The sequence below is a fragment of the Camelus ferus genome, chromosome 28 (assembly GCF_009834535.1).
Source record: "Camelus ferus isolate YT-003-E chromosome 28, BCGSAC_Cfer_1.0, whole genome shotgun sequence".
In the NCBI taxonomy this organism is placed as follows: Eukaryota; Metazoa; Chordata; class Mammalia; order Artiodactyla; family Camelidae; genus Camelus; species Camelus ferus.
Genome location: NC_045723.1, coordinates 741,898 through 755,991, shown reverse-complemented (window position 1 = coordinate 755,991; position 14,094 = coordinate 741,898). Strand labels below are relative to the sequence as shown.

Sequence of the window (14,094 nt, the reverse complement as noted above, 5' to 3'; positions counted from 1 at the left end):
TATAATATTGTACATCAACTATACTTCAATAAAAATTTTTAAAAAATCAAGTCAGGTTAATAAAAAGAGAAGAGAGATTCTTTTAAAATCCAGATATAGGCTTACATTTTTTCGGTGTGCCTGGCACAGAGAGATTCTATGTTTATGAGCATACCCATCAATTCAGCCTTTTTCGAATAGGAGAGACAGAGTAGGGAAAAAAGAAGCATGCTTAGGGGATTACAACTATATTACAACCATGTTTATTTTTGATCTCTTGGGTGACTGGCATATAGATACTTATGGCAATGTGTGTAAACTTGTGTATGCCTAGAATGTTTTTTTTTTTAAGGGAAAGTGATTAAAAATAGTTAAAATTCATTCAGAAAAATAATTTCACATACCATAGATCTATATCTGTTTTATCAGGTGGAGGTTGGTGTTCATATTGGAAGTAGTTACATAACTCTGAATTATAGCTGATCTTCTGTGTTGCTTCATTTTAAAATAAAAGGAAGTGAAATAATGGGTTCATCTCGCTAAGGAGATGGGCTTTAGGGCTTGGTTGGTGACATGTGAATGGTTTCTGATGCCATCTAGTGTAAATGACATGTACAACCTTTGGGAAAAGCGCTCACACAGCCTTGGAAACAACCCCAAGAGCTTTAGAAAAAATAGATACCTGGGCCCCACCCCCAGAGATTCTGACTTGATTGTCTCCATCTGGGGTCTGCGGTTTTCTTTTTAACACCATCCTACATTTTGGAAATACTTTTACAGAAAGAAAAATATTTAGGGTTTTTTTGGGGGGAGGGGGAGCACATAATGTTGTTCAAATATTTTGAAATAGCATTGCTAATTGCTGTAACAAGTAGACCTCACAATTTTAAACGGCTCAGGCACAATAAAATGTATTTTCTATATTAAAAGAAAGAGCACTTTCAAGATAATTGTAATCAGTTTGCCAAGAGTCCAAGCGTTAGCAAATTGTATTTGCTGCTGTTAGTTAATTGGCAGGACGTTTCTAGAGGGAAATCAGTCCGTAAATTGAAGAAGGTTTCAGAATAAGAATCCCCGAAGACCAAGCAATTTCTCTTCCTTCAGTCTTACTTTAGAAGTAAGGCGACGCTCAACTAGGTAATTCTCACCGCTAGCTTTATTTATTTAGACTGGATTTCCCAAACTTGCCTGGTGGGAAGCACCGGTGAAATTCCTGTAAGTTTTTGTAGGTGTAGGCAGGAACCAGGCAAGTCAGGGACATGCCACTCAGTGGTTCCCAGCCCGGAATGCACACTAGAGTCACCTGGGCAGGTGCTTTTGATTTTCGTTTTTTAATACCTGGGCGCTGGGGTCAGGAGCTCGACTTTTAAAGGCTCCCCGGGGACTTGCGAAGCTCAGCCAAGGCCCAGAATCAGCGCCCTAGGGCAAGCTAAATAAAAAGTTGCAAAAATGTTTATTGGTGACATTTACGGAAATCTTGTTAAAATAACCGTGTACAAAAAAGCTCATATGTAGTATTATTCCATTTCTTCAAAAAGGTGTAAGATTGGAAGTTAACTTCGGTTATGAGAAACGCATGGTCTTTAGTTATTTGCACTTAAAAATGTTTTACCACGAACAGCCATGAATGCCACATTAAGAAAGCTTATTAGAATATAAGATGCATTCCGGACAATACCGTAGCCCACGTTCACTGGGACCGTCTGGTGCCGGGCACTGTCCGGGGGGCTCCTTGGAGCTCGGAATTCGCTCGCGGACACGCAAATCGCAGCAGCGGTAAGCCAGTGCCCCGCCCGCCGGCTCGACCCCGCCACCCATGTCGCCCCGCCCCCACTTCCGGCGTGTCGCTCCGCCCACCCAGCGTCCCGGGATTCTCTTGTTGGCTTCGCGCCAGCAGCCTCATTCTCGCTCCGCGCTGCCTTCGCCGCAGCGGCGGACTAGCTTCCCAGCGTGTTTTGTTTGCGACGCTGTCGTGCACCAGCGCGCTTTACGGCCGCAGGGACGGGGCGAGCCGGCGCCAGGGCCGCTCCGGCCGGGAAGCAGGACGGGCGAGCGAGGTTGATGCCCGGCGGTGGGGCGAGCGCGGCGTCTGGCCGGCTTCTCACCTCCGCGGAGCAGAGGGGAACCCGGGAAGCGGTGGGGTCGGCGTCCAGGAGTGGCCCAGGGGTCTCCAGTTCCAGCAGCGGCGGCGGCAGAGGCGGAGCGGGCGGCCCCGGGCCGGGGAGTGGAGGCCCGGGGGGCCCCGCGGGCAGGATGAGCCTGACCCCGAAGGAGCTCTCGAGCCTGCTGAGCATCATCTCGGAGGAGGCGGGCGGCGGCAGCACCTTCGAGGGCCTGTCCACCGCCTTCCACCACTACTTCAGCAAGGCTGACCACTTCCGCCTGGGCTCCGTGCTCGTCATGCTGCTGCAGCAGCCAGACCTGCTGCCCAGCGCGGCGCAGCGCCTCACGGCGCTCTACCTGCTCTGGGAGATGTACCGCACCGAGCCGCTCGCCGCCAACCCCTTCGCCGCCAGCTTCGCTCACCTGCTCAACCCCGCTCCGCCCGCCCGCGGCGGCCAGGAGCCCGACCGGCCGCCGCTCTCAGGTACGCCGAGGGGGGGCCTCCCTCCCGGAGCCAGGAACCGAACCTGGTTTTCAGGAAGTTTGAGAATGCCCAGAAAGTGAACGCAGTGTGTGTGTTGGAGGGGGGTCAAACCCACCATCCGAGATGGACGGGGACAGTGCGGGATTTGGGTCGGAGGCCCCTTTGCATTGTGAAGGTCAGGGCAGGCAAAGGAACCATGACGTAGGTCATTGTCCAATGCGATTAGTTTAAACCTAGATCTAGGCTGTAGACTGCATTGTAAACACAAATTTACCAGGGAAGGAATACGTAGATTGCTTATTTTGCCTTTCTGTGCCTGTTTCCCCGTCTGTAAATTACAGATAATAATTCCTAGCTGGTAGAGTTATTGTGAGTTATTATAAAGGTATCTACGAAAAGTACTAGCATTATTGTTATTACTAGTTAGGTATGGTGCTTAAATACACAACAGAGGAAATATCAGTACCAAGTCTTACATTGTAGGTCGGGGGAGTACCTAGTGGGTCTTATTATTGCAGGGTTTTCACATGATTCTGATGCAGAGCCAAGGGTGAGGGTGTATCTGGAGGTAGGTAGGATGGCTTCCTTGCACTCAAGAAGCTTGTGGTTTGGCTGTGGAGACATAAACGTAATTGTAACCCAGGTGGTTAAGGGCTGTACCAGATGTCAGACAAGATGCCTAGTAGCACAGAAACTCCTCCCTGTGTAGCTGGAGAGACTTTCAGAGGGAGCGATGTTTTTGCGGGATATTGATTAGAGATGGTGGGGACAGAGGGGGCTGGCCCTGTCAGGGATTCTTAAAGAGCTGAGTGCACTGGATGTTTTGAAATCAGGAGTCAGAGAAGCTGAGAGCTTTCGTGCAGCTGGAGTGTCCAACACCTGGACTGGAGGGGAGTTCAGGAGATGAGATTAGGAAAGTGGGTCAGGACCAGATTAGGAAGGTCTTGTCTGGTGCAGAAGTTTGGGGTTAATTCTGTATAAACAGGTTAAATGATGTGAGCAAATTTGTCCTTGGAAGTATAACTAAATGGTAAGTGGGAGTGTGGACTGTGGGTGGTGAGTGCGAGAGAGTCCGGCCACAGTGCTGCAGTCAGATGGACGCGGCAGGGCGAGGAGGTGATCATGGGGCGAAAGGAGGCAGCGTTCCGTGCTCTGGGAATCTTAGCTGCCCTGTGTGTTGAAACAGGTATATGTGAGGTGTGTGTGCCGAGCTAGTGGTTGCTTCCTGGTCTCTTCAACTTTTACACGGTCACTGGTAAGAGAAGCAGAGAAGAAAAGCATTTCTGACCACTGCAGGTTTTTTTCATTTGTTTCTGCCTGCATATGGAAGCTTTAGCCTTTGCAGGAATTGAGGCATGTTAAAAAACAAAGTTCTTAATAAGTTTCAGTGCTGTTGCCACAAATCATAGAATTTCCATTGACATACGGTTGGTCTTCTGTATCCTCCTCGGGTTGTGCCTCCAAGGGTTCAACCAGCCACTGATAGAAAATATTTGGGGAAAAAAATTCCAGAAATTTCCAAAAGGCGAAACTTGAATTCTGGTGACATTTGTATAGCATTTACATTGTATTAGGTATTGTAAGGAATCTAGAGATTCTTTAAGGTATAAGGGACGATGTATGTAGGTTATATACAAATACTGCAGCATTTTATATAAGGGACCCTTGGATTTTAGTCCTTGCAGGGGTCCCTGAAACCAGTCCCCCTCAGATGACAACTATTTAATTATACATCCATAAATGTATCTATTTGGCTAAATGAATCTTTAATTATAATTTTGTCTTTAAAGATGCGTGAGTTGAGGTGGTAATTAGCAGTTGCTAGTTTTACGAGACTCAAGGTAATGTTTACAAATAACCATTAGAGAAACTGTTCCACGTTTTTGTTTACAGGGTTTTTACCTCCTATAACTCCACCGGAAAGGTTTTTCCTGTCCCAGCTGATGCTGGCACCTCCAAGGGAACTCTTCAAAAAGACGCCTCGACAGATCGCGCTAATGGATGCGGGGAACACGGGCCAGTCCGTGGACATCAGTGGGCTTCAGCTGGCCCTGGCAGGTAAGGGGGGGGGCACTGCCTCAGGCTTCCTCGGCTCGTGGCATTAAGCCTTTTCTCTCGAGGCCCTCCACCTGGCAGTGAAGGTCTTTGTGTTGAAAGGGGAGTATTTTCCACGAGAAACATGGCATCAGCACTGGAGCCTTGCTTTTACGGCAGATGAACTCAAGTTTGAGTTTTCACTTGAATTGGTTGCTTTTCCAAGCTTAAGAAGAATGCTGGGTTGGGGGGAAGGGTGGAGCTCAGTGGTAGAGCACGTGCTTAGCATGCACGAGGTCCTGGGTTCAATCCCCAGTACGCCCATTGAAAAAAATTAAAAAAAAAAAAAAAAAGAATGCTGGATAACAGTTGGTCTGTTGAAGATTCTTCTGATGTCATTTCTACTCTAATCTTGTATCCTGCTACCTTGTGGAATTCTTTTATCAGCTGTAGTAGTTTTTGTGTGGAGCTTTTAGGGTTTTCTACATATAATATCGTGTCATCTGCATACAGTGACAATTTTACCTCTTCTCTTTCAATGTGGATCCCTTTTATTTCTTTGTCTTGCCTGACTGACATGGCTGGGACTGCCAAGACTGTTGGACAGAAGTGGTGAGGGTGGGCAGCCTTGTCTTGTTCCGAATGTTGGTGGGAAGGCTCTCAGCTTTGCACCGCTGAGCACTGTGCTGGGACCCTTCGTGCTGGTTTCTCAGTTCTGCCGGCCAAGGGGCTGCTGTGCACAGATCCGAGCCTCGAGGATCCCCCTCCGTCCCCACCGACCTCCACTGAAGAGGGGACGTCCCAGCATCAGCGCTTTTTCTCCTTTGCTGCTCCCTCCCCACGGGACAGGTCCCACACTAACTTCCTTTTTCATTTTTTTTTCTCCTACCAGATTTTGGGGGGAATTTTGTCTTTTGAAGTGGGCGATGTTCTGTCAACGCTCAGCAGGTGTTCTGAGTGAATGCGTGGGTCCATAGATAGACGTCTCAGAGGATTCCTGGGAGAGGGGGAGCTAAGAGCGTCCTTCTGCTCCGCCGTCTTGGCACCCCTTTTTGAGTAATTTTAGTTAGCATTTTTCCTGTTCAGACAGTGAGGTTGAACATCTTGTCGTATGTCTAGCCATTTTTTCATTGGATTGATGGTTTTTTATTGACTTCGGTAGCCCTTTAAGTCATCAGGAATTAGCCCTCTGTTTTTAAAATACAAAATCCAAAATATGGAACTTACTCCATAAAATATGCATATGCATTTAAAGGAATTATAATAAAGTGGACCTGGAGCAACCACCATCCAGGTGAAGAAGTGGGATAGTTTCAGGACCTGGAGGCTCTCTGTGTTATTTCTCCCAATTACTGGTACCCACTCCCCATCACAAACCTGATTTTCGTGATAATCATTCACTGTTTACTACACAGCCTTCCCTCCTGTGCATGCCTGTAGTTTAACCATGCACGTTCCTGAACTTTATATAAGTGGAATCATGCCATGTTTATTTTTTTGTACTTTTCTTCTGTCGGGTGTTACTGGGGAGATAAATCTGTGATTGACGACACGTAGCTGTGGTGGCTGTTACGTCACTGCCGTGCTGTATTGGTACAGTGGAGTACCAGGTCCTTGTGCCTGCTGCCCCTGGTGGACAGAATGTTGCTGTGAACGTTCTTTTGGACATTCTCCTGGAGTACATGTGAAAGAGTTTCTTCTAGGTGGAAAGATAAGCACGTGTAAAACTTTTCTCAGTACTGGCAGACTGTCTTCAGAGCTGTTGTGCTGTGTGAACCGCCGCCTCCTCTGCACTTGGTAACCCACGCTTGTTCCTGTGGGCCAGTCTGATGGAGGTGTAAGAATATCGTGTTTTACTTGTTGATTTTTTCCCCTGGTTCCAAATGGGATTGAACATCTTTTCAGATGTTTATTGGCCGTTCAAGCTTTTTCAAAATAAAATGCTTGTTGATGTCATTAGCTCATTTCCCCCCCCTATTTTTAAACATTGATCTGTAGGACTTTTGAAAAAAAAAATACACTCTGAATCTGTCCCTTTACGTGTTGTAGATAACTTTCTCCAATTAGTAGCTCATCTTTTCCTTCTCCTTGTGGTGCCCTTGATTTTAAAACGTCTCCTCTTTTAACCTTTTCCAGAACGCCAGTCAGAATTGCCCACGCAGAGTAAGGCCAGCTTCCCCAGCATTCTCAGCGACCCAGACCCGGACTCTTCCAATTCTGGATTTGACAGCTCGGTTGCCTCTCAGATCACGGAAGCTTTGGTCAGTGGACCCAAGCCACCCATTGAAAGTAGGTATATCTCGTTTTGTTTTCTTGGTTTTATCTCACCTGTGCCCTCCTGAGACTTTCTGCTTTTGTGAAACACCGTGCTTTTTTCGTTGATGCTTAAAATGTGAATTTAATGAGAAACTTGCTAGTGGAGTGTCTGGAGATGCTCAGCAAAGGTTAGTTTCTTCTTCAATAAAAATACCAAGGTTTTTTATTATATACCTGTCGTTAGTATACCTAAAGACTTGTAAATGCAAATATGCATTCTCTGATTTTTATTGAAATAAGTTTATTTTTCTCACTTATTACATTTTATGTATTTTTACTAATCTTATCAGGACCTGCCCTGTTTTACTGATCTTATGGCTTTTAATTTACTTTAATTCAAAGAAAACATCTATTGAACTTGAAACAACAGCTGCGTTTTGGGCTTTATAGGCTTCTACGCAGGCTTTTCCTGTTTTTTGGTTTCTTTGTGGTTTTGATGATGAAGGCGTGCTTTCTGCTTAGAGATAAGAACGTTCTCCAGATCGTCCTGTCACCTCAAGTTTAAAACTTAGACTGTGACTCTTACTGCCGTTTACGGTAGCTCTTTGGAATAAATGGGACTGTACTGAGGTCTCAGCTGGTCGCAGCCTGCGGGGGGTCCACGGCCCAGATGGGTTTTATTTAATATTTGCTCGGGCACAGCCTTGACTTGGATGGGCCACCAGGAAGGTACGGAAGCAGCCAGTCAGTGAGGTATTCAGTGAGCCTAGCTGAGCACCAGGCATCCTGACCTCTCTGGGACTTGCTCTTATCGTGTAAGTGGTGCTTCTCATGTTTCTTTCTGTGATTGGTCTGCAGGGATGCGGTGCTAGTTCTGGTGATGTAAGTGAAGGGACAGTGTGGTTTAAGATAAAGGGGTGACTCTTAGCCAGAAACAGACATTTTCAGTAAGTGAGAGTGTATATATAGTCCCAAATTCGGCAGGGGCTGGGCCTGGGACAGGACTAAGCGTCTTGGGCCCCACGTGGGAACCAAAGCGAGGGGTGAAATTGGTTCCGAGGTCCCAGCCAGCGTTTATTTTAGTGGGTTTATAACTTAGGGATCAATCTTGTTTTACAAAATAATTGAGGTATTAAATTGAGTCACTTCACTGTCTGTTGTATTTTCATTGTCTTATGAAGACGATGCGGCCTCTGAGAGTGTAGGGAATTATGCACACCTCCAGGTTCACCTGAGAACGTCCCAGGTCAGCCGTGCTTTTCCTGCCATTTCATCTGTGCAGAATCTGCTACTTCAGGGGTGTAGGAGGCAGAAGTGAAACGTACACAGCATGTGGTCCCTGAATAGAACAGTGCTGAGAACAGGATGAGTGAGGCGGGATGAAGTTTCTCATTTTTCCCGTCAAGGCTGACCAGTAGTGTCAGTTGTGTCCTGCTGCCGAGTGGTGGTCGTGCTCGAACGAGAAGTTGTCGGGCCCGGTAACGCTCTGCTGCCCCTCCGAAATACAGGCTTGGTCTCGGGCAGTAATAACTGTTATGTCAGTGTTTCATTTTCTCATTTGGATTCTGAGTAAGACCCTGACTTTATGTCGTTTCTGCTTCTGACTTTGAAGTCTGAGTTGTGTGCGTTGTCCTCACTGAGGGAGGCATTGTGTCCTGCTTTACGGGGTGGGGGGTCTGGGGTGTGCACACACGTGCACGGTGTCCACTGACAGATCAGTCATACACACTGCTTGGATGTTACAGGCCACTTTCGGCCGGAGTTCATCCGCCCACCGCCTCCACTGCACGTCTGCGAGGACGAGCTGGCGTGGCTCAATCCCACCGAGCCTGACCACGCCGTCCAGTGGGACAAGTCCATGTGCGTGAAGAACAGCACTGGTGTAGAGATCAAGCGGATAATGGCCAAAGCCTTCAAAAGCCCCCTGTCTTCTCCTCAGCAAACACAGGTGAGCATTTATTGTAAACATCTTCCTCTCTTTAATTCACCAAGCGTTTTTTGTTTTTCCTTAAGTGCTAAATGACCAATAATATGATGTTGCTAGCATGAGGCAGTGGTAGGAAGTGTTTTGGGCCCCTGAAGCTTTCTTCTGCCCTCAGTCTCTGCTGGGGCAAGAAGTCTGGTGACCAGATGCCTCCTGACTTTTGTTTGGGGTCTGTTTGACGCTGGGAGGAGTGGAGGATGGTGATCACTTTGGGCCCCTCGCTCTGTGCTGCTGGGCACTTGATGTACGTGGTTACTGAGGGTGCAGGACTCTGTGGAGGGAAGTGGAATCGTGAACGTTTTACCAGGAAGGTCAGCCAGCCCCCATCACACAGCTGGTTGGGGGGGAGCTGAGATTCAGAATAGCCCGGTGCCCAACTACATGCCTTCCCTCGGGAACAGCGGGACACTGGGTGGTTCCGCTTGGTGGATTTTATTCAGTTTGTGCATTTTCACATTAGAACCTGTCAGGAGATACATCTCCAGCCCAGTTCAGCACCAAAAATACCCCTTTCAAAGTCAGTAAGAGCTACGTTTGCAGTTCACTTTGCTTACTAGACATCCTGAAACAGTACACCGTGGTACATACCAGTAGACAGGGAAGGGGATAGAAATTTTAAAAGAAAGTACTAATTTGGCAGAAAAATTTGTTTTTAAGGATACCTTTTGAATGACAGCGTGTGTGACTTGCACGGTGAAGTCCGGCAGGCAGACCTCCCTCCCCCGAGCCCGGCCCCTCCTCAGGTGGCTGTCCGCCCCAGCGCCGGGTGGGGCTCGTTTCTCCCGTTCCCTGCTCTCTGGGCCCGGGCATTCCTGCAGTACTACTGGAAAAGGGTTATTTTTGATTGTTTAACAAATGATGGAAAGACCCTGAGAGAACTTAAGGACTATGTTTTTCCCATCTAGACGGTATCCTGTCCAGTCAGACAATTCTGGTTTAATGCCCAGGAAGCTTATTTATAAACTGTTGTGAAGGTGCCTGATTTTAATATCTGGCAATTCAGATGTAAACTTTAAAATGTCAAAGCGTGACCACGGGATTGAGGGGAGACGTTTATGAAGCTGGTTCAGTGCAGATCATGTTAGAGCCTTTTGTATAAAGTACCTACTTTTTGTATGTAGGAAAGATAATCTCTAATTTGTCTCACGGACCTCTTTCTGTTTTTAAAAATTGGATTGTATTTAGCTCCTTGGAGAGTTGGAAAAAGACCCCAAACTTGTTTATCATATTGGCCTCACGCCGGCCAAACTCCCTGACCTGGTGGAGAACAACCCTCTAGTGGCTATAGAAATGTTGCTGAAGCTAATGCAGTCAAGCCAGATCACGGAGTACTTTTCAGTTCTGGTCAACATGGACATGTCATTACATTCAATGGAAGTTGTAAATCGGTAAGTTTCTGTATTCAGTCAGATGTGGGGGGATACAGGTCCTGATTAAGTAGCTAGGAGGGAGAAACGAGCAACAGTTGTTTTTTTTTCCTTCTGACTTTGTTAGCCTGAGAAAACCCGTTATTAAATAAACCTGAGCCTTAGTGTTCACTGCACGTGAACAACAGCATCCATGAGTGAGAACTCGGGGGGGGGAGGGTTTCAGGTATTTAGCATTAAAAGCATCAATCAAACTTCATTGCTGAAACTTAATTCCCTATATATAGCTGTATATTCACACAAATTACAGATACTACATTATTTCTTGTTAGTGATGAACAGCTATATCACGGGAAAGTATGGGCCTGTGAGCTGAGAAAATTCTGGAAATGCCTTCCTAGAATTCCTCACACTGTCCTCCGAACCTCTCTCTGCTGGGATTGACCATTAGAGAAATACAACACACGTTCCCTTCTTGATCTGCTCCGTACAGTGACTTCCCACTTCGTCATTTTCCTGATGGATGTTGTAGGTGAATGACAGACGTCACAGGTGTGGGGGTTAGCTTGGGAGCCCGCTGTGTCACCGAGCTGTTAATGTAGAGGGCAGCCACGCATGCAGGTCTGCCTGATGTGGTCCCAGTTCGGGCTCCTCGTCCACGGCCCCCCACACGGGTGTGGCCATTCTGCTCCGAGGGGAGTGCCACATAGCTGAACTGCTCCAGGCAGAGCGCATCCTTTGAACACTTGTTTGCGAGTTGGGGAGGATTCTTTTTTTAAAGCTGTTCTAAAGAACACGTCCTTTTAAGTTGATCAGCTGGTGGGGAAAGCCTGGCTGGAGGCCCAGTGACGGTGAGTGTGCGCAGGAGCTCTTTCTTGTGGGGCTGGAGAGCGGGCAGGAGGTTTTCTGTCTCGGATACAACTTGTTAGCTGCTTGCTGAAAACATGCTGCTTCATTTCTGCTGCCGCCTCATTCACACCTTTCCTGTCGTCAAGACTCACTTTTTAGGGGGCTGCCCTCTGTTCAGATGCTCTGGGGTGACCAGGCTCCAAGTCCACACTTAGTGTCGTTATTCCTGGACTAAGCGACTGCATCTTGTTCTCGGCAGAACAGGAGTGACGTCAAGGACGAGGTCTGCTTTGCCTGCCCTCCCACCCCCTTCACAGCGCATCGACCCCACGTGTGTTGCCAGCACGAAATCAAGCTCCCGCGGCAGCGTGTGGTCATGTTTCCTTGGAGCCCTGGTTCCTCCGGGCCTTACGGGGCAAAGTCCTGTTGTCAAACAGTTCACAATTTCTTTTGGAAGTTCATACTGTGTAGTTTGCGTAGCCTATCTTTAGCTGAACATAGAATTCCCCCCCTTAAAACATTCCACAGGATCCTTTGGAAAATACCTTCCAAGACTCAAAACTCCCGGAGAGGCCACCGTGCCTTCTGCTACATCCCGGCCGGGTCTCTCCCTGCGCCACATGGGTCCCCAATTCCAGACTTGACTCAGATATTTCCTGAGTCAGAAGGAACACTTCTCTTCTTGAGTTTCAGTTTAAGTCGCTTGCCCTGTTAGGACTTTTCCCGACCCTGTTCTTTGTGCAAACGCCTCATGTTAGCATTTAGTTCCATGTCGTAACCAGGGTTCAATAAATGTTACTTAAATGAACAGAAGAACTGCCAGGGTTATTAGAGCCTGGATGGTAACTGAGTTATGACTTGGCCAGCCAAGAACACACACGGACATGGTGCTCAGTGAGTGTGTACACGTGTGATGCTAAGCGTAGACCTAAAAAATGGACACTTATTAAGGGATGTGGCTCTCAGGTTTACTTGCATATGCTTATTTAAAGTTAATTGGATCACATAGCAGAAATTTTCACTAAATGACCAAAGGAAACTATTTTATGGTTAACAGTGTTTTTAGATGTTATTAGCAAGTAACATTAACAGCCCTAACTTTTCTAACTTTATGAAACAGACTGACTACAGCTGTTGATCTACCTCCTGAATTTATCCACCTTTATATATCAAATTGCATTTCTACCTGTGAACAAATTAAGGATAAATACATGCAGGTAAGTAATAGAAATTTTTGTAAACTTTATAAATACCTGCCAAGAAAACAGACACACTAAAACTTGATTCTTTTCCAGAATCGTCTGGTGCGGCTCGTGTGCGTCTTTCTCCAGTCCCTGATCCGTAACAAAATCATCAACGTGCAGGACTTGTTTATAGAGGTGCAGGCCTTCTGCATTGAGTTCAGCAGGATACGCGAGGCCGCCGGCCTCTTCCGGCTGTTGAAGACCCTGGATACCGGGGAGGCGCCTTCTGAGACCAAGATGTCAAAGTGACACCTCACTGCAGCCGCCCCATTCATTGCTCAGCTGTACTGATTTAAGTTTCAAACCTGTTAAAGCCCTGAATGGATTGCTTGGTTACTGCACATAAACACCACTTTATCTACTTAAAGCAAAGTTTTGCTTTCCTGGGTGACTTTTCCTTTAGATGTATTTTTGGTAAGAACTTGGGAAAAATGTGTCTTGGCGTCTTGCTGATGATGATAAACCACGGGAGGAACGTCATCCAGAAGTTACTGCAAAAAGCAGACGAGGTCTTTAGCAGCAGAGACCAGGGTGCCTGTTTTTGCTTAAAACGTGAGTCAGGGGCTTCCGGCCCTTGAGCCCATTCAGGCGTGTGGCTCTTCACTTTGTGAACCACAGACACACCCGTAATTTGTCCTTTCTTGTTGCAGGGACTTAAACAACCGCATCCGTCATTTCTTGGGCTTTCTGTAAACACTGGAACTCTTTAGAAACGTTTTTTGAGACTAGGCTAGCTGGTATCGTTTTCTGGGCTTTATCTCTTGAGATGTTCGTTCGTTCTTCCTGTTACTAGTCTAGGTCGTCAGTGCCGTGGAGGAAGTGTCGTCCCTGGGGACTGTCACGTAGGCTGGTCACCGAGTGGGGTCTGTGGCCCTGCCTGCATCGTGTATGCTGTCACCCCCTCATTTCACTTTGGACAACAGTGCCTTACATTAAAGTTTTTTATGACCTCTATTATCTGATGTATGTTTTATTTGAAGAAATTCCTCCTTTCCTGAGGTACGTTCAAAGCATATTCTTTATAAGAACAGGAATCACCTTCCAGTCCAGCCCTTAGCAAAAGTTACAGGATACCACGCCCGCAGGGGTTTTAAGATGGGTGCAAGTTCCAGCCTTGAAATAACAGAACAGTACTCCTAGATGGATGAGAAACTTTACCTTACGTATGCTTAGGAAGGTAAGGGATTTATACATGTAATTGCTTAAAGGAAACAAAGGACCCTAGCTGACGTAACAGGAGTGCCTTCCAACATCCAAGTGATGGCAACTTGATTTCTCTGCACACCCAGCTGTGGGTGCTGCCCTGCATGTCAGCACCAGGGAAGGGAACAGTTCATTATTCAAATACTTTCTGGAATGGCGAAGTTCCTGCCACTGCTGGAAGCCTCCCACCCCGAGGCTCCAGAACCTGCTGACTCCCTGTGACACTGACCTGGCCGGTGGCGTGAACAGAGCTTGCCCTCCTCGGGGGGGGGGGGCACCTCACAGGCCCCTCGGGCTCAGGACCGTCGTCAGCACTTCAGCACTCTGCTTGGGCTGTGCTAAACTAGGAAATCAACAAAAAGTACGGAAATGTGGCACTAAAAGGCCACTGAAAAAGGACACCTGTTGATAGTCTGAGCTGAAACTAGAAGATGGGGCCTCTAGGTCAGCCACAGCATCCTCTCTGCGACGTGGGCGTCTGTGCACGTCTGCAGATGCACCGCACACGCTGGCCTGCGGCTACAGGTGCATTTTCGTGGGCAATCACGGCCTGTGAATTAAGACTGATGACCGCTACTCGTTTCAGTATTA

General features: G+C 47.3%; 1 protein-coding gene across 1 annotated transcript; it reads left to right on the top strand.

Annotated features, from left to right (window-relative positions):
* Window positions 1–2,040: 2,040 nt before the first annotated feature.
* On the top strand, window positions 2,041–13,257 carry CNOT11 (CCR4-NOT transcription complex subunit 11). Its single transcript, XM_006191672.3, has 7 exons — window positions 2,041–2,566; window positions 4,460–4,624; window positions 6,737–6,889; window positions 8,602–8,804; window positions 10,026–10,228; window positions 12,177–12,273; window positions 12,352–13,257. The coding sequence occupies exons 1-7, from the start codon at window positions 2,041–2,043 to the stop codon at window positions 12,547–12,549; spliced, it is 1,545 nt and encodes a 514-aa protein (XP_006191734.2). The 3' UTR covers window positions 12,550–13,257.
* The last annotated feature ends 837 nt before the right edge of the window (window positions 13,258–14,094 follow it).